Raw genomic sequence first — 21758 nt, forward strand, 5'->3', positions numbered from 1 at the left:
TACTCACCAAACTACTTTACTTAGAAGTGAAGTAATCAGCCATTTTACTCTGTTGTCTTCTACTTGCCCAATACACACTTTCTAGGGCTAAATTACGTTCTATGTTTATAATTTCAGTTGCAATTTCACTGCTCCCTTCCCTAGCTTCATAGAACATGTTCATAATTCTAATGACTTCTAAAGCGTCACTCACTTCTTTTAGTGGCCATACTGCGTTAAAATGCGTGCATTTAGTGAAAATTTCCTGTCGAAACTGATCTAATACCGCATGAATTCGAGCAGATTACAATGGGGTGGGGAATCTGCCTGCATTCCAGAGGTCTATGACAGAAGGAGAATGTAAAGAATTTGTCAGGGTCAAATTTCAACAAAATATTTCTTAAAATACTTTGGTTCTTAGAAAATCTTATTCCAAACTGAGGTTGAAAATGACGTTATATGCGAGGTAGACGCATATGCGTTTGTCGTATTAAGCAAGGTACGAAAGCATATGTCTTATGGGGAATTAGTTGGGACCACAGAATATTTGACGTTCTAGGCGAGGTGTCGCTATAACCAAGTTCTACTGTATATAAAGATTATTCTATAGGTTTACACAAAACAGCTAAAAAATAATTTCAAAATGTTCACAAAAACATTGGTATCATAAAGATGACACATATTTTCTTATACATTTTGTGTTACGCAATGATTTTAATAATCTACAAAGACTATTCTATAAATCTGCATAATACTGCTGAAAAATATAACTGAACAATTTTCACAAAAATTTTCACACACACACTTTCTTAAGCTGCTTGTACATGATCAAACTTTCGTCAAATTCAGATTTTTCACGACTTGGCAATACTCTACAAGTTTTATTTTTAAATCACTTTCAATACTTCAAAAATGTTTAATTGTCTTGAAATTAAAAAAGAGCATGTTCTAATTGCTCAAATACTTGATACTGACAGTTCTTTCAAGAAAATGACAAATGGGATTCGAAAATATTACGGCATCCACAACCACAAAAACATGGCATTCTGGCTGAGAGAAGTTATTTGTGAGTTAATTCAATTATATGAATTAAACTCATGCTTGTAAGCTATTAAAAACTGGAGAACTTTCAAGTACAGAAATGTCACTCATAAAAACATGAAAGTCTTACGAACAGATTTCTAATAAAATAGGTTTGAGGAGACAATCTATTAAAATGCTGAACTGCGTCCATGGAATGACAAGGTCATCAAGAAGACAAAGACCATGATCTTCAAGAGCATTATCCAGAGTATTTGTGCATATGGTTTGGAAACGTGGGAGATCACTCAAAAAACCATATTGAAATTACCGTTACTAGCTTTGGAAATGGACTTTAGAGATGGAGCAGTGGCATACCCAAGCTCAGCATACCCAATAATGCAATGATAACACTGGGCAGATCATGAAGGTGGATAGCCCCATATATCAGATGTTAAAAAAAAAGAAAAGTTACTCCAGTACATTCATTTAGAAAGGATGGATAAAGACTGATACCAGAGTTGATCTGGATGGTCAGTCGTGGAATGGAGGAGATGGAGGCTTACATGAACCTGGAAGAAAGATAATGTTGAGACTACATTAGCATGAGGATTTCAAGAGCCTATTGCTTAAAAGATACCTACTAGTGACAAGTAACAATTTACCAATATATGGATGACAAATGACAATAGTAATTTCTGTTGCATAATACAATTTTACTAATTTGTCATGACTAGCATAATAAAATTTACAAGTGAAACGCAGCCATAGTGTCATATTCTGTTTTAAAATATTGCGAAAAAAGTAATGTTATAATACTAAAATCAGTTTTAAGTATTACTTAATCTTGCATTAATTTAATTTTGAAAGAAGAATGACAATCGTAGTCTATGATGCACACAAAATACTGTATTCAACTATTATGTTTCACTGTTGGCACAAAACAATCTTCGCATCACTTATTTATCATAAGTTTGGCACCTTCGAATATAACAGGAAAAACATCTTTACACTTTTTATGCAAGTCCTCCATTGAGCCAGGATTTTCCAATCCATTTTGTTGGTTTATCTGTGAAGAAACACTATCAGCAGCATCTGATGTTTTAGTCCCTGAACCCTCAGGAGGAGGAGGAAGTGGAGGCATGGACCCCGGCGGTGATAAACCACCTCCAGGAGCTTGAGATGCAGCCATAACATTACCCATACTTTTATATAAAAATGTCCAAGTATTATAATTTCACACAAACACTACCTCTCAGAAAACACGTATGAAAATTTCTTCTCAACTCACGGGCAATCAGACGGTGCCATTTGTATATGCTTTCCCATCTTCGCATCATTGATAAAACGATATAATATTTGGACAGTTTTCTTACAATTTAACAAACAAAGTAAAATCATGTAAATGAAAAGAACTCCACACATGCTCAATCAATAGGTCTGGTGCCACCAAATAAAGATTGAAAATATATGCGAGATACAATATGGCCGAACTTTAGAAGGAGAGTTATGGTATATATTTACATATTATCTTTCAAACGAATATTATTACTAATTTTTTAAATTATAATTTAAAAAATACAATGCCTGATTACTATTAAAAATAGCCTTATTTTGTTTATAGGCAAAATCCTGCATTTTAAGGTTCTGTAGTAGCAAGCAATGTCTCAAATTTAATTCTTAATATACAAAATCTATTTGGTTTAGTAGTTTAAACTGGAATTCTTGAAAATCAGTATTTATCCTTAGGCGAAATGTTCTCCTCAGCTTACATTTGAATTCTTCTTCAATATCACTATTTGAAAACAAAGTGATATTACATTTAAAATGTTATTTCTACACTTCTAAGAAAGTTTGCCAAGATTGGTAGAAAACATGCTTGTGATTCTAACTATTTTACAAATGACAAATTGTGAAGTTAGATTATTAAACAGTTTGGTTGGTTGATCATGATTAACTATATACACTTTGATCTTTGCAACAATTCGTTGGTAAACAAATGAAACTGCTCGTAATTACTAGTGCTTATCATTTGTCATGACAAATATGTCAATACAATTTAAGCAACGGAAATTACCTTTTTTTTTTTTTAAGCCTCATGCAACAAATCCCTAGAAGCAGATTGCTTCTAGGGACAAGCATGTCTAGAAACTGGGAAGTGAGAAATGAGCCAGCCATAGAAACCTCATAAAATTTTGGTGAACTTCCTACATAAAACTGTTCTCACCTTTGGCCACTTGATGGGGTTTTGATAGCTCTGAGCAAGCAGCTGGGCGACGGTAGGTTCGGAGTAGTCCAGAGGCTCTACACTGTTTACAGCTGGCTGCTTCCCTCCCATCACATACGTGTCGATCTCTGCAAGTCGAGTCAGTGGCTGTATCACCTCCAAGTCTGGGAACATCGCCTTCAGTTCAACAGCCTGTGGGTTGGAATTGCAGTTTGCCTGTTTCTTGGTTGTAAGTGGTACAGCATCCATAGACTCCTCTCCTTTGAGACTGTTCTCTGACACCACATCACTCTCACCAGATCGCACTCTACTCTTTTCTTCCGAGCTACTGGCTTCAGCAGACTCCCTTGTTTCACTCATTTCTGTTGCAGTATTCTCACAAACTGTCTCTTTCCGTTCTTCTTCCACTTTTTCTTTCTCAATAACTGTTTCTAATTCGTCCTTTCTCACTTCTACATTCTCACTTTTATCTTCTTCAGCTCTCTCTGCCTCAGGATTCTTAAATGAGTCTTTATCCTGTTCTAATTCTAGGTTTTGTACTATTTCTTCTTTTTGTTTTTCTGAATCTTCTGTAACACCATCAGACTCTGGTTTAGATTCCATCTGTGGATCATCATCTCCGACTTTCTGCTCTTCTTCTGATGATTCCTGCTTCTCTAGAGACGCACACTTCACTTCACTTACACCTTCATTATCTTCCTCCTTTTCTTGACTTGTCTCTGTAATACTCTCATCTTTGAGCTCTGAAGTTTCAGATCGTGTTCCATCAACTTCTGTGTCTTTATCTGTGAGCATACTGACACATTCTGTTACTTGATCAACACCTGACTCCATCTTCTCTTCCTTTTCGTGGGAAGCACTGACATCACCTGCTTCTCCTTCCTTCTCTTCAATAGTTTTCTTTTCCATATCCTCCAACGACAATTCTTTTTGCTCCTCTAACACAGAATCTTCTATTTCAGACTTAATTCCAGTTTTGACTAGTGTTAACTCTACTTCGTTACCTTCTTCTTTAATAGGCAAATCTTTTTCAGTTTTGATTTGTCCTACAGTTTCTGGTCCCTTACTTTCCTTTTTCATTCCTATCTTTTCAATTTTAAGTGTTCCTTCACCCTTCTCTAATTTGACGATTATTTCATTCTTGTCTGTCCTTAATATATCTTCAGGGCGTTCAAACTTTATGTCAGTCTCCATTTTTAAACCTTCTTTGTGCATGGGCAATGGCTGATCCAATACCAGATGTTTACGAAGTACGTCCACAAAGGACAGCTCTGGATCATTGAGGATAAAGAAGTCCGTTCTACCTAACCCATGCCTGAAACAGAAAAGAAAATAATTACAATGACAAATGAAAACTCAAGTAGTGAAACCTGTCTTAAACTTTAATCGAAATTTGGAATACATGTAGCTTGGCACAAGCCATAAACAACTAGAAAATAATTAGAAGAAAGTAACACTGACTCCTACAGGTGAATTGTCCAACACAATCAATGGTTACCATAGTCAAAAGAGAAAACATACATCATTTCCTATAAATGAGGCTGTGGGAAATATAATTACATTATTAAAGTGCAAAGATGAATTCATATAATTAATAATTAATTACTCATGACTGGATAAACCACTGAGATTGATTACAAAACTCATGCTTATTACACATGGTTTTCACAATTTCAATGGCATGAACAGTGAAACCTCTCCTTACGGACACCTCCAAGATACGGACACTCCTCATATACAGACAAATTTTTATGTCCCAACTGAAATAATATAGAAATAATGATAAATTTAATTCTTGTTTACGGTCACTCTCAGACACAGACACAGACATGGACATGAACAGCTGTTCCACAGTCCTAAAGCTTGCTTATCTCCTGACTGCGGACAGAACTTGGATTTCAAGATCTAATATGCTACAAAAATGGAAAATTTAGTTTTGAGAACTGTACAGAAATTCCTTAACATTAAAGATTATAAGGATCTCGTAGGCTACCACTAGCCCAGCCAGCAACCCCTTGTTAACTGGAATGGGTGGATAAACAAAAATCATAAAATTAACATGTCTGATGGGTCCAAGGTTTCCGGGATCGTGAAATTGTATTTGACATATAATAGGGTTAGTAGGATTATTCTCTTCACTTCAATCAGTTGTTCTGTTTCGAGAGACATGGCACCTGAACGTAAAGGTTAAGTTGAAAACTGTAAATACAATACTGTAGTACACTGTATTTAGAATTAAACTACAGTAATACATTTCATTTAAAGCGTGAAGGGATACATAATGCATATTATAAATTTACTGTTAGATTGGGGAGCTTCCCTCCCAATAAAGGACACTTCCCAGATGTGGACAGATTGTTACGTCCCTTCGATGTCCGTAAATGAGAGGTTTCACTATATACACCATCTCTCTCAATTTGCAGCATTAGCTGTGGAACTTCTGAAAAGCATAAAAGTGAGATTCAACTGTTCGATTGTAACTCCAATGAAATTATTAAAATTCTAATTTCTATGCTTCATAACATTAACAATTAATATTAGAGGAGAAACATTCGCTCTGGCACTGGGGATAGAACCCGGGTCCTTGGTTCTACGTACCAAGCGCTCTCACCATTGAGCTACGCCAAAGTCCAATACTCAGCACGGGATCAAACCCCTCTCCTCCAATGTTTTTTCCCTTTGTGGCCTGACTCTCAGTTGGGCATGTATGTTGACATTTTATATTAAGTCAACTGCCATTATAGGCTATGTTGATTCATAACATTAAGTTGCAAAGTATTTTAATTAAGTGCACAGCATTTACTCGCTCGGCTCTTACAGACTCCACAATAGTTACATACTGTACATAATTCGAGACTGAAAACTAAAATTTAATTAACCATAACTTCCCAGCATTTTCCATTTACAAAATAAAATAATGTATAATATTTATGAAACAAGTATTTACATTATAATATTTATTTATTTATTCTGGTGTAGTTAAGGCCATCAGGCCTTCTCTTCCACAACACCAGGAATACAAATACAATAACAGAAATAAAAAGGAAAAAAAAAAAACACTATAAACGAAGTAAAGTCACACAAAAATATACACAGGTTGCAGTCACACAAACTTTAAATGAGTGATTAAGTATAATTAATTGTATCCTAATTAACTAACATAAACAAGAAACTTGCGATTTTAATCTGGAGTAAAAAAAAAACACAAATCGACACTTCTAGCAATATCTAAAAAGCATTAAACAAGACAAAATTTTCCAATTTAATTTTGAATTGTGATAAAGTCCGGCAGTCCCTGACATCATTAGGTAGCGAATTCCAGAGACGAGGTATTTCTACAGTGTACGAGGATGAGTATAGAGACGTTCTATGATGAGGGATAGAAAGAAGTGCTTGATGTCGGTTTCGAAGAGTTGTAAGAAATTGAAAGCGCGATAAGAGATAATTCGGAGTAGAAGTATGCATGATTCTAAATAGAAGAGACAGTGAATGTATTGTTCTTCGTTCCTTCAGACGCACCCATGAAAGTAACTGGAGGGAAGGTGTTAAATGGTCAAATTTACGAGTATTGCAGATGAATCGTATGCACACATTATGAACACGTTGTAGTCTCTCAGCTAAGAGTGAACTTACATTAGTTAGTAAGGAATCGCAATAATCAAAATGGGGCATTACAAGCGTCTGAATAAGATTCTTTTTTAGACTAAGTGGTAGAAATTCTTTCATATGAAACAAAGAGTGAAGTTGAGAAAATATTTTTTTGCAATATTTATAATATATCTCAAAACAAGAAAATGTTTTCCTTCACATTCACACAACTCACTCACTGAAATCTAATTACTAGTCATGCATGAATTCTTTCAACTCACTTTGCAGCGCCAATAAGAAGGTCCTTATCATGCTTCCCAGGCTGCCACCACTCTGGAAGATCAACTGACGCTTGACACAACTTCAGTCTCTCATCTAACAAAGGATGTGTCAATACATCCTCACGAATCTTATTCAGAAGTTCTATTCTTTCTAGAGTCTTACGTGCCTTATCTTCACTCAGCATCTCGACAGGGAAGTCCATACACTCTAAACAATAATAATAAAAAAAATCACATTATTACTTACTTTCTGTTGGAAATAAAATCATGAGTTTAAGAAACGTTAAATTATGAAACATAAGAATTATAAGGAACAGCACTTAATTTTCTCCCTTCCCATAAAAACATTACCATGAATATAATATATTACCCAAATTTTGGCCGCAATATTAATAATTAAAAGTTTTGAAGAACAAACTGGTCTGGTATTCAGCACTTTAAATAAAGTAACTCTGCTCAAAAAGTGTATCAATTTGTATGCAGATTGATTATCGATTTTCAACGTACTATTGTGGGGTTTCAATTATCATCGTTAATTGATTTCATAAAACAGTGATGTTACAGAACCGAAGATAATCGAATGATTTAAATCCATGTTCTAGCAGCAATTTGTTTTGAAAATAAAATCGAGCCACATATAAAAACATAAAAACCTTTCTTTTAGGTTGCAACTTGGGGGAAGGAGGGGAATATCACAAGAAATCCCTTAACACTATCACAAGAAGTCCCTTAACACTATCACATTCAATTAATTTAATAAATTATTAAATCTAATACATTTCTTTTAGAACAGAAAAGCTTAACAAATGCTTTACAATTCAATAAACATTGGATTGCATGTTTCAATTGTACATATTCAATTTTCATAGTATTCATAATGTCATCACAAGGTTTCATTATTTTAATTGTTTGAGGCATTGCTAATTTTTCCAAGTTATTACATCTTTTTCTTTTATCAATAACTGTTCTAAACATTATAAGTGGAATTCTGAATGAACTGGTTGTGTTGAAAATTCGTTTACATGCCCCGAAATCATTAACAATATTTTCTACTTCTAATGAAGTATCATTTCTACAATTCTTTAATCTTTCCACATTTGTAGCACTTTTTTCGGAGGAAGCCAAATTGCAAAAAGTAAAACTACCACTTGTCTGCAAACAATTGACTAACTTCACTAGTAACTATGATTCAATACTTCAATAATAAATTGTGAAAACTGTGTATCCTCATAGTGCAGGCCTGACTACAGGATAACATGGTTATGTCACTGGTCACTTCTAGTGTATTCAGTTGTTTACATCGTATCAGATGTTACTGCACAGGAGTTTGTTCTCTTCACGAATACTGGGTACTTGAACTCTGTGTATCACGTTTCAGTTGATCTATTACATAAAATGCGGTGAAAAAAAAAAAAGTGGAAAGATATGTCACGAAAGTCGCTGAGAGATGGTGGTCTTGAGTATACAACAGGAAAGACGAAATCACAAGTTAATGCGAAAGATCCCCGAAATAATGTAAGTTTCTGTCTGTTATTTTTCCAGCATTTTATTAGTTATATTTAAATTTACACTTTACCTAATGTGAGTTGGTCTATGTTTTGTTTTGCCACTGTAGTTTATCTTAGAATTTTATCATGGTATTTCGCTTCAGTAACAGATTTGTGAAAATTTTTGTAAGAAGATGTGCACACAGCTTGCTCTTGATGTCAGAAAGGAGATGTTAAAAATGTATTACTCTCTCACAGTCAGCATTTAAAAATTGTGCTTGTTACTGTCTTCATTATTAATAAAATTTATACTTAACAGAGAAGCTATATGTTGGGATGGATACTGAATATTCTGAACAGGGCTTCAAATTCCATCCCCCAACAATTTCTCAACTCTAATATTTAATTTTCTTTATTCATTTGTTATTGTTACAACTTTCGTTAATTTAATGGTGTCCCTACATCTCAATACTGCAGTTATTTTCTAATAATAGAGTGTTATTATTTGATCAATATTATATGTTTCTTCATAACATAACATTGAGTGTAACTTTAATAAATTATATGGTGTTAATTATAGGCCTATTAATATAAAGCATTTAAAAATAAATGTTATAATAATTTTGTTCATAATTTAACCTTTTTATTGATTTTGTATATTTCATAATATTCTGATTGCATAAAACTGTTTACTGTCTATATTCCCCAGTAGCATTTCTGTGGAGTTAAAAATGTTACAAACTTCTATGATGTGTGTACAAAACATATTGATGGAATAACAATCTATGTTGCCCGTCTGATAGTAAATTTATGAGTGGAATTACGATGTAACATTTTTGTTCCTCTTGCACAGTTAGCAGATTGTAACATAGACCGTTATTCAGCCCAACGATTAATTATGTTATATGATTCGTGATTTCTCTTCTTCACTGTATTTTTCATAATGCATTCACAATCATAGCTCAATCAGCACCAGTAATGAAACTGTGTTACTGAAACAAACAAAAGCTAATCTGCTACTGCAGATACTGTATAGCCCTGTCACACTCTCCTCCAAGTCGATTCACTCCCTTCAAGTAGGGGAATAGAAAGTGCACATCACACAGACACAACTGCACAATGTGAAGGGTTTTGGCATGTCTGAGTGTCGGCTTTCCACACTAGTAGTCCGGGTTCGAATCCTGGTGGGTTCAACTAGAATTTGTAATGGACAAAGATGGTGGTGTTTGGTGGTAGGTTTTCGCGGAGTACTACCATTTCCCCTACTGGGATTTCACCATTGCTCCATAACCACACAGTATTACGTAGTTTGTCTTCTATGGTACCCCTTCAAGGCTGTTGAAAGAAGTACAAGCTTCAGTGCATCGCCCCTTGATGGGGACACTTGGGTGAATGACGTAAGTAAAATGCCAGCCATTAGAAGAAAAAGAAGAAAAAAAAATTGTAAAAATCAGCTCAAATAACGAGATAAAATAGTAAGTAATTTTGAGCATTAAGTACAATTCTATATAAGCATATGGTTAATTTAATAACGAGTGAAACAAATGAGAAACTGGTAAATATCATTAATTTCAAAATTGTACAAACTTTAAAACTGCAATTATCTCAAAACCATTGTTTGTCAAGATAACCCACTGTAGTGCTGATGTAACAATATCACAATCTATGATGAATAAATTATATCATTAACATCTTTCATGTATTTTCAATCACAATGTGATAACAGAAGTAGGAACCTCGATGATGAGCCAGCCGCAGATTGAAACCAAATCATTACTATTATGTATCAACAATGCTAGAAACAAATTTAATGTTTAGAGAAAGACTATTATTTACTCACCTTCTTCTTCTGTCAGTTTGTATCCACAAACTCTTTTGCACATTGCACAAAACGCCCTATAATACTCTGTCATAGTATCATCATATTTCTTATCCAATCGAGAGATAGTGCGAAATCTAGTCCAGTCATAACGGTTTCTCTTCCTGAAAATGTAAAGAAATTAAAATTCTGTAATTAGTACTGCTATAAAAATAATTGTCAAATAAAAACTGCTCTCTCAACGATCCATTTGAAAGTAAAATGCAGATTCAAATTAATTAAACCATGTGAAAAATACACCAACTGTAGTTTATGAAGTAAATGAATGGTCCTACTTGAAGTCTTAACCAAATTTCTATTTCTATAGAATGACTCACTGAGAGCGTAACAGGCCTTAGGCCTTGTACTTATTTTGATGATGATGATGATACTGGAGAAAACTTATGAACAGAGATCTAAAAAATTCTTTCATTTATGAAATAGCGCAAGTAAGAATAGGTGATTAAGTACAAACGTTTATATCCAGGGTTTAAACCTGCAAATTTCGTAAAACATGAGAGTAAATAAAAATCAACACATACTCGACATCAAATCAAAGGCTGAGGAATGAAAAGGTATTTGTATTTTAAACTGGAAAGGGGGGGGGGGGAATTATATATGGATATTTATAATGTGAAACATGCTCAGTCTGTTGAAGAATCACAGAATTTTAGATCCCTGTCATTTCGAACAATTTTCCCCTCTCCCAAATAATTACCACTGCAAATAAATCAGGAACTCTGGATTGTTATTTCTGGGAATGGTGCCTACCCCGCATTGTGATGCATTTGGAGAGTTAGAGTGAGTAGCAAAATTCGGTTTTGTAAGGTAGCTACAATAGGTGAAGGTATCATCATACTGAGCACATGTTACCCCTGTACTGGATGGGTGATTGTCCACCTCTATTGAGGCATGTGAACGTTGAGTCCAAATTACTTTTATTTGCCAAATACTAACATTCGATCACTAACAACGTCACAATGAACATAAACATGCGACCAATACATTTACACTCCACCGAAATGGGCTGTTGACTGCTGGCAGAATTCCCCATCACAACTTCCCACAACATTCGTAATCTTGAATGTGTGGTTGGGAACTCCACTGCTTATTGGATCTCACGGTATTTCGGTGGGTGCATGAATGTTCTATTACGATCTGGCAATATTCCTTCTCTAACCTATAATGCTAAGGGTTCTAGCAATTGTGTAATGAACACAGAATGGCACCTACAATAGGGAGATCACAGTCTGTAAAAATGATCAGAAAATATAGGTCCTACATCCAAATACTAGACTATCTGTAAAGACATGGATACCGAAACAAACAGAATTATCTGAACTACATCCAAATACTAGACTATCTGTAAAGACATGGATACCGAAACAAACAGAATTATCTGAGCTACATCCAAATACTAGACTATCTGTAAAGACATGGATACCGAAACAAACAGAATTATCTGAGCTACATCCAAATACTAGACTATCTGTAAAGACATGGATACCGAAACAAACAGAATTATCTGAGCTACATCCAAATACTAGACTATCTGTAAAGACATGGATACCGAAACAAACAGAATTATCTGAGCTACATCCAAATACTAGACTATCTGTAAAGACATGGATACCGAAACAAACAGAATTATCTGAGCTACATCCAAATACTAGACTATCTGTAAAGACATGGATACCGAAACAAACAGAATTATCTGAGCTACATCCAAATACTAGACTATCTGTAAAGACATGTATACTGAAACAAACAGAATTATCTGAGGGGGAAGGAGCGGGTGAACTTTATTATAATTTACAAAAGAACAGAAATTCTAATACAGTATACTTTATCATTAGGAAGCAAACTGTATAAATTTGTCAGCCTGGCATTGGAAGAACTAAAAGAAATGTAGAATAAATACGAGGAGGAGGAGGAACTGGTGATGGTTGTGATAAAAATTAAGCAATTATGATATTCATATTTTATATATAATGGGCAACAGTGGCGTATGCAGAATTTTATACATAATTCATAACAATTAATCATTATTAAAACTGTTTACAATTTACATTATCGGCATTTTAAATTTTGTGTATTATTATTATTATTATTATTATGTTATGTTTATTATTATTATTACCAGTATTGTATGATTATTATTATTATTATTATTATTATTATTATTATTATTATTATACTATGTTCTAATAGAACATATTCATGAATATCCTTATAAAATCTTTGAAGCGTAATTTTTTCACAGCCATCTAATTTTTAATAAACAACAAGTTAAATTTTACATCCTGTCAGCTTCATTTTATTACAAGATCGATACTAGGCAGTAGGTCTCTTTATAGTAAAGATAGCATTGTTATAATTCGAATGTGCTGCAGCACCAAGCACAGAGACTATACTGAAGGAGGGGTAAGAGGACTATGCCTTATGTCGATGTAGATTTTGTTACTCTGACAGTGAAAAATTAGAGAATGGGAAATTATTATGGATTAAAAAAACCTAAATATGTCATTTTTTAAAATTCAAAGTGAGGGAGAAGTTAAACCCGGTAAGCCCCGTCCCCTTGCATAAGCCACTGATGGGCAAAATTATATAATTATACACAATTTATAACAATACTCACCTATCATATTCTATGCCGAAAGCAGAGACAGTTCGAAAGAAGTCAGCTTCCTCTCTCCGGGACCACTTTCTCTGATAGACTTCCATCCTCTGGCGCTCTCTTTCTCGCACAATCTGCTCAATCTTTTCTCGGCGTTCAATTTTCTGTAAAAAAATGATACATGACAAATGTTAGCTGCAAGGCTATGAATTACCCACGTGCCTTAAACTATCATATTTTATAAATTTTTTTATTTTATACATACACTACAGCACAATATGTCAGAACATAACAATATCACTAAACAATGTAGTCTATAAATGTAATTAATTTAACTACTCTTTTCACTCTTTCTTTTATATTTATATATATCAGGAACACAGAAATTTTAATTGTAATTTTTATTGCTTAAAAGTTAATAGTATTTATTGTGAAGTGATAAACATTTATTTTGTTAGTGTATTGGAAAGAATTAGTAAACTCCACCTTATGAAGTTAAATTACCTCTACAATTATACTTAACTATTATATTTTTTTCTCTACCCCTACCCCCCACTAAAATTTTGCTGTAATTTATAGTAGAAACATTTTTCCACTATATTATTTATACCATGATAAAAAAAGTGCAACATAATTAATATGGAGATAGTATTTCACATTACATACATGTGAGAAACTCCATTTACATTTGTCAATAATATGTGCAGGAGTCATCTCCTAAGCTCTCTGCGTGTTAAAACTTTAAGCGCATTAACAAATAACATTTAGTTTAATTCATCTGCAATGCTGAATAAGGAGTTTACACATGTAATACAAACGATGTGCAATACTGAGAGTGGTGTAATATATAAACTGTGAATGTCAGAATTGTGCAGAGATGCATGTAAACTGGGGCCATGTGGAGGGATAAAACCAATGAAGCAATTTTTTCCATAGGGTAAAAAAAAGGAATTTCACAGAAATAATAATAATAATAATAATAATAATAAACAATGTGATTCCTTAAAGTGGTGGCTGTGTATACTCTTTTAGATAAAAGAAGATATGATATTATACAAACTGGGAATGAATACCAGTAATATTGCAGAAACAATACAAATTAACAGAACTAAATGAAATGAACATATGCTATGTATGAAAGATTGTAGATCACCAAACGTTATACATCAATATACCCCAAATGGATACAGGAATGTGGGACGCTCAAAATTGACTCTTCTTGAATGATGGTGATGACGACGATGATGATGATGATGATGATGATGATAATAATAATAATAATAAATAAGCCAAGCAATAAATTCATCATTATTTTGAGCCCGGTAGATGTGAAATGCTATTCAAAACAGCTTTGAGCAAAATATTCTACTCATAATGAAACATTGTTAGATACAGCACGACAAAAAAATGATTATATAAAAACAAATAATAAGTGTATTTGCATGAATTAAGAGAAAACTTGCACCTTTTCATTGTAACAGATTTATAGTTATTAAAGTTAAAAGCATATGCATGATTTAGTGCTTCATTTTGGAAAAAATAAAATATTTCACATAAATTTATCCTTATACAGTGTGTTTTGCTCGTCTATAACTGGGATGTGCACCTGCCACTTCCCTGGTCATTGCCGTCATTCTTCTCACTGTGCACAGTCTTCAACTCTCAGCATTTCACCGATTAAAACTTAGTTATATATAACACAACATTTGGTACTAAGAGTTGCTGCAAGAAGTAATGCCCATTTTCTCCACCACAAATTTCACATCATCTAAAGAAATTATCATTCATACACAACAATTTTTTTCATTAATGAATCTAATTTCTCATTGTATTTTTTCCTTAAGTTCCTCCTCTAGTATAGAATTTCCCAGAGATAAAAATCACAAAGTGTGAAGTCTGGGAAACGAGGAGGTCACATATTCCTGCTAATAATTCTGCACCCAATTAACCAGCGAAATTCACCATGGATACATCACAAGTATGAGTTGTGGTGTTATTCTGCTGAAAATTCAGTTGTGCACAGGTGGTTATATCCCCAGAAAACGGAGTTTTATGAACAAGGTGTACTGAATCTGGTGTCATGATGGGGGAAATATGTCGAGAGACTTGGTTCCTGTGTTGAAAAATAGGTAAAACCTGTAGCTTTATTTTTGCATTATTTCGTTTTGCTTACCTATTAAATACGTTGCCACAAAAAGGTGTGCATAGCTTTTCGATCCTCCCTCGTACATGCATATTTTGCTTCAGAAATAAAAATTATATTTAAATTTTATGCTCTTAGTCATGAAAACGGCATCTAAGAAAAGCAGTAGGAATAACAACATATGACGAAAGCAGGGTGAAACTTAAGTGCACTTCAATGTTTATAAAATAAGCAATGTTTTGTAAGGAAAAGCATATTTTCATTTAGTTTTTCCTGTGTTAAAAACCAAAGACAGTTTTTGGAAGGTTTTCAAAAATATTTTATGAAACATGACACAGAATTTACAGTTAGAAGGTCATTCTGCTACAACTTATTTAGATATTTAGAGTTTCAATCTCAAAAGCAACACAAATTACTGACTGTGATCCTTTCAAAGAAGGAATTACTGAGACAGAAAGAATTAAAAGCTGCAATAAGAAACAAATAAAGCACAGAACTGAAATACACTATGAGACAAAACATTAGGACGTTCACTCTTGTAGCAATGTTTTTTTTTTATTGTGCTGAGACGTTCTGTTATATAGCAAACATTACATGACTGACAACACTGCAGTCTATTATCTACCTGTGTCAGAAAAATCTACCCCATTATAGAAAATAGCATATCCAATGAGTGATACATTACCCACAGATACATGGCTAGCTGTTGCAAATCCCATCCTTGTGTGTTCAGTACATCTCTGATTACGGCATGCTGGTCTGCTTCTACCCCTTGCTATAAACACATAACACAGGTACAGACTGTCACACTACAAGTGCATAGCAACACTACACTACATACAAGCATGCATTTTTCAAACAACCACATACAATCATGTCAGCATTTCTAACCCAGTATACAGTGAAACCCACGTTTCATTTACAATTACTGTTATACAGTGACATATCCATACTTCTTCGTGCATAAACTCCGTTCTAATTACAGTGTTCTGTTCTACAGTTTCCATGTCATACAGCAATTAAAGTAACAGATCAATGATTTCTGTAAATTTCCAAAATTGAAGACATTTGTGGAAACACTTCTTCATTAGACACTTCATTTTTACAATAAATAGATATAGTGAAACCTCTCTGAAAGACCACTCCTATTAAGAGACCAACCCCTCTTAGAGATAGATTCTCTTAGAACTGATATAAAAATCCATAAAAAAACATGTATTTTTACCTCCATTTAAGAACACCCCTCTCCCCGACATTCAACCAGCTACTGAATAGCTGTTTTCTTAATATTATCCCCTTTAAAGGACCATGACTATCTGTACGTTATTTGCTCTCTTGTCTAACAGTTTAATTTCTTCTACTACTATGTAAGGTTGTTAGGAGTAAAAACATGCCCAGTAAAACGAAAAGTGTATTATTTCCGAAGGATCGAGTCAAAGTATTTTGTAAAAACGAAAATTGTTTATCTGAAAGGAAATTAGCAGAACAAATTTAATGTGACAATACTCACATTTATTCAGTTTCAAAATCGAATGAAAAAATTACAACTGAATGGAATTTAACTGAAATACTGTGCGAATGGAGAACATATTAACATATTTCTTAATATTGTGAAGGATAGTTTAGAGCAGTGGTCGGGCTAGTGTCTCTTACCCGCAGATAAGAGACTGCACTATTGTGCATCCATGGCTGCTAGCGGGTATGCTTTCCCCTATCCTTCTACATGATGGTGCATATTCAGATACACTGTTTACCCGTTACCCATTTCAGCGAGTGCTGACGACCACTGGTTTAGAGAATGGAATTGTAATGAAAAAGACGCAGAATTCAATTTATTATTTTCTAAAGTATAAATAATGACTTAGAGGATAAAACTCTATCCATAAATTACTGTATTACAATTAACAATACATTCCAAGTTCTTTTATTTTATATACATACAATAGTTCAAATCATTATTTGTGTAAAATAAATGCCTTCCCCTATTAGTAACCACTCCTCCAAAAGACAAATTTTACATGGAACTATCAGTGGCCGTTTAATACAGGTTTCACTGTAAATAATTCTATGAGAACATGACGAACTTTTGCCTCTTCAAAGGTATGTTACTTCTATGAATTTGTGTAAACACTTCTTTTTTGGCTTCAAAACTGAATTCTATGTTTCAAACTTGTACCTATCACGTCTTCTTCATAACCTCTCTCAAAACACAACTAATTACAGTATGTGTTAACGTTTTAAAGTACAGGTTATTAATATATTTATATTGTACAAACAAATTTAACTACGAAATGCTATTAATAAGTTTTCCTAACTTACAACTTTATACAATATATTTTAGAATATAACAGTTTATCCTAAACACATGAGGCTGCTTTCTTAACAATTATTTTTTGCATGCCACAATAAATTATTCTAATCTTAAAAAAGTAAAATGTCTTTTAATTCTAAACAATATAATTTACATCTGAATTTTAAATGTTAACCACAATTCAATATTTTTGGCGATGGATATGATTCAGATTGGGTTTCACTGTATGTATAATGAATGTAAAATCCCAATACACTTCCCAAGATGGAAACAAAACAAGATATAATAAAATCTTTAATACCTGAAATTCAAATTCAATACACATTGAGGGAATTTACAAAGTTCTGGGAAATACATGCTGTATTTTATATTACCCACTCTTATACAAAACTATGAATATCAAATATTCAAAGTATTGATGTCATAAGCTGCCCACATGGTGCGTACTTATTTTATAAAAAATTATATTATCTTTAAACCTTTTTTCATGGTGTTCTTGTACTTTAAAGAGCTAGGTACATTACAAACAACAAGAGCTGTACTAATATAATGATGAATTTGTTTAACTGAAACAAAAGCTGGGAATACATCGTCAGATTATATTTTGGTTTATTTTAAATAAAGATTTGAACAAATACAAATTTACGCAGTTTGGTAAATATCACAAAATATTTTCACAACAGTTGTAGGTAAGAGATGAGATAATACAAATTCTTTAGCAGTAATTTCTTCCAGACAAAATCACTCCAAACTAAAACAGTAGTTTCTTCTTGCAAAAATTTAACAGTACAAGTCTTCAAATTTGTACAGGCAAACAGAATTTTATGCTTAATTACGCCTACTTCCATTATTTTCTTGAAACTCTCTATATACCAGTACACTAGAATTTTACTATTTTAATTTAGAATACTGCTTTGTAAGTTCGTTATTTTAATTTTTCATTGGTTAATCATTTGTAATTAAAATTGATGACCTCTATGTTCTCTCTGGCTTCAGAATTAAATATAAACATGGACATTATCATATGATTCTGTTTTTCCACAGAATAAAACAATGTACAACAGAAACAACTGTTCGGTCATCAATAATTATGAAATAAAACAAATAAAATGAGCCAATCAGTTCAGTATAATTAAATTGATACTCCTGCCACTAAGAGATATGATTCAGCTCTCTTGTTAAGGTTTATAACCACAAACTATGCTTATTTTTACAGGATTTCCAAGGACTTTGTAAAAACTCCTCATATATACATCCAAAACTCAACCGAATTCAATATAATTAAAATTCACAAATGTGATGATTAGATTATGGTTTAAACACTTGCAGCAATATTTCTTATATCTTAGCCTGCTGTTTCTACCCAAATATTTGTAACAAATTTTTTTTTCAATCTCATCTCCAATCATTACACTTATTTTCATCATAAGGCTTCTTTCGCTTTGTGAAAAAAATGTAATCTACCATAGTTTGAAGTATATCTGTTTACACCATACTTTACTCTTCAGTTTATATTTTTTTCAATATCTTTCTTTTGTGCATCTACATGCAGTGACAAACAGAAACATATTTTATTGCGTATTGTGGTTTATGAACTTTGGTGCAACGTGGTAGGGCTTTCTTTGCACCTAAGACAACATTTATGATCGTGCATAGGTATGTACTTTACCTTTGTGTTAATGTATTTAAGAAGGTGAAGTAAGTGTTAAGGAAGTACGTATGTTGCAGATCATGTGACACTTGGACTTAGCATAAAATAATATGCCTACACTTTGCAATACTAAAATCTCAGCACAGTGACAAAACAAACTCCGCAAGTTTTTTTTTTCCCTGAAAGATACAATTTCAAACTCAACTTAACTCACTAGGAACAATGTTATATTCTTATCTCTCTCACTTACCCCCGCTACATATTCTTCATACTAATATGCTTATAGTATTTCCTTTAATGCCATTCTCATATTCCCCCTTACAGCCTGTCTATGCAATACGCACATTCTGTCCTAATTTTCATTAGTAGATCCGTTTGTTTACAGGTGTAACATTACAGATATACCTGTTCTTACCATCTCAAATTCTGTAGTTAATCTATTTCCTTCAATTTTGTTGATTCTACAATTTCAGATCTTTTAAGAATAGTCAGTAAAAATTTTAATATTCTAGCATTTGAGCCTCTGCTTCGACTTCAATCATTTCCAACATACAATCTCATTTTGCCAAGAAATTGTACAACTCTTGACTTATTTAACATCTAAAAGCTGCAATGCTAATTTAAGATCTATTGGATTCCAGTAAACGAAATGAAATGAAATTAAATAACACTCGTAGATGAAATTGAATAGAAGAATGCAGGGGAATTTCAAAATGATTATAACAATAGAAACACGTTTCATCTGGAATACAACCTTGCTAGTGGAAAACAATGGAACACATCCGAAAGTTTATTTCTGGTAGGTCTAGTCCATAATTCTACTTCCAGATGGCTGTCATTGGTGAAGAGAAAGCATTTTGCATCTTACAATTTCATGCGAGTAGGCCAATGGAGCTGGGGCAAATGTCCCAGAAAATAATGTCCAAAACACGTGGAATTTTATTATTGTTTCTAAGCTAACGATTTTTTTCGGATATTTGCTATTGTAATTACATGCACATACATATTTTTTTTTTGTAAAAAATCTATATTAGTCTTTATTAACTTCCTAAACTGTCATCCTTAATGATGTAGTGGTTACCATGTTCCCTAATATGATCCCAGTCTATAAATAAAAAATGATTACATATTCAAATATTATCATCTTACAGTAATGATTGTTCGTATTTAATTTGAAAGAGAAATAAAGCATGTGGTCTTGTATTGCAAAGTGAGACATATGAAAGAACTTCTACTTCAGAATGAGAATGGCCCAGGTAATATTAACTGCTGAACTATTTTACGCCTGCTTTGGACACAAATGTCTCAGCAGATTGATATTCTAGTAAAGACTACAATATTGTGTCTGATGAAGAACGTCTGGTAGACAAAGTGGGAAACAAAAACGAAGATAAGAGAGAGGGCATAGTAAAACCAATATACTGCAGTGTATCCAAGGAAGAGTGGCAAACAGTTTCTCAAAATGTGAATTTCTGAGTTGCACATACCAATTAATGTATCTAATTTACAACATTACATCCCATCCTATTGAGATTGTAGAATCCTATTTTTGCAAATGTTACAAAATAAATTTGAGTAAATTACTAAAGCTTTTTTGGTGATATGATCACTGGAAACTTTCTTGGGCTTCTAGCTAGTAAAAAGTTGGTGATACACCAACGTTTTGAGGATGTTCATCTTCTTACACTTTTCAAGTACGAGAAATGCTGTTGAAAATATATCAGTACTTTCAAACTCAACCATGTAGCACAAGTGCAACTAGGCTGTGAATAAAACAAAACACCGCAAGGGAAGCTAGAGTGATAGTGGACCTCTTGTTTTCGATCATCTGGAAAACACTATGGTCAGGGAAAAGCCCAATGTTTTTCAAAACTGTGGTCAATATACTCCATTGTGAGAAGATGTCAACATCAAAAATTGATCACTGTTTCACTCCTGTGCAAATGTACTTTCCCAATTCTGAGGTATACAGCTTTAAAACTTTATACCCAGTGATAGTACTAATATGGCTGGCATTTAAATCACCAAGAACTTCGTGGTAGTACTGGTATGCCCAGGTCCCAAGCATAAGTTCAAATTTGCGATTTTTTATCGACAAAACCAATTGTAATATTGATGTGAATTCTTAACCATTCGACATTCCAATTCATCTAATATTCATGTCCCTATGTCAAATACTGCCACCTCACGAAAATTTTATAGTTGGGGCATTTAAAAGTATCAGCACAGGGATATGCTGAATATTTACACAACTCAGGGCTTAAAGTATTAACATTGTCTGAAAACTCTGTTTTGAGTTCTTATGGCAGTGGATATTTGTCTATTGACAATATAATATTTTTTGCTGTGTTAGATGAAAACATGGCATTATACTGAATAAATATGTCCGTCTAACGTAGAAAAATGAAGTCCAAAATATTGGCTTCTGTACACAGAAGTGTTAAAAACCCTCCATTGATGTAAGAATACAAAGTAGCATAATTAGCTGTCAAACATAAAAGCAATCCATTCCACAAAAATGATGTATTTTGTGAGACCATGGTTACTTTACTTTTTCAGAACAGTTAGTGAAACTCGTAACATTGTAATAGACCAA

At 33.3% G+C, this 21758-nt stretch overlaps 1 protein-coding gene across 6 annotated transcripts in view; it reads right to left on the bottom strand.

Annotated features, from left to right (window-relative positions):
• Positions 1-21758, bottom strand: part of LOC138694538 (chromodomain-helicase-DNA-binding protein 7-like) — a 221753-nt gene that overhangs the window by 23612 nt on the left and 176383 nt on the right. For 5 of the 6 annotated variants that reach the window (XM_069818377.1, XM_069818394.1, XM_069818410.1 and 2 more), the window contains 5 exons: positions 15886-15975; positions 13079-13221; positions 10423-10565; positions 7096-7303; positions 3227-4541 (listed from right to left, as the gene is read on the bottom strand). In XM_069818377.1, the coding sequence (XP_069674478.1) occupies positions 3227-4541; positions 7096-7303; positions 10423-10565; positions 13079-13221; positions 15886-15975 (1899 nt within the window). The remainder of the gene's footprint in view (positions 1-3226; positions 4542-7095; positions 7304-10422; positions 10566-13078; positions 13222-15885; positions 15976-21758) is intronic. The other variant, XM_069818384.1, reaches the window with a different exon arrangement.

Source organism: Periplaneta americana, chromosome 1, assembly GCF_040183065.1.
Source record: "Periplaneta americana isolate PAMFEO1 chromosome 1, P.americana_PAMFEO1_priV1, whole genome shotgun sequence".
Lineage (NCBI taxonomy): Eukaryota > Metazoa > Arthropoda > Insecta > Blattodea > Blattidae > Periplaneta > Periplaneta americana.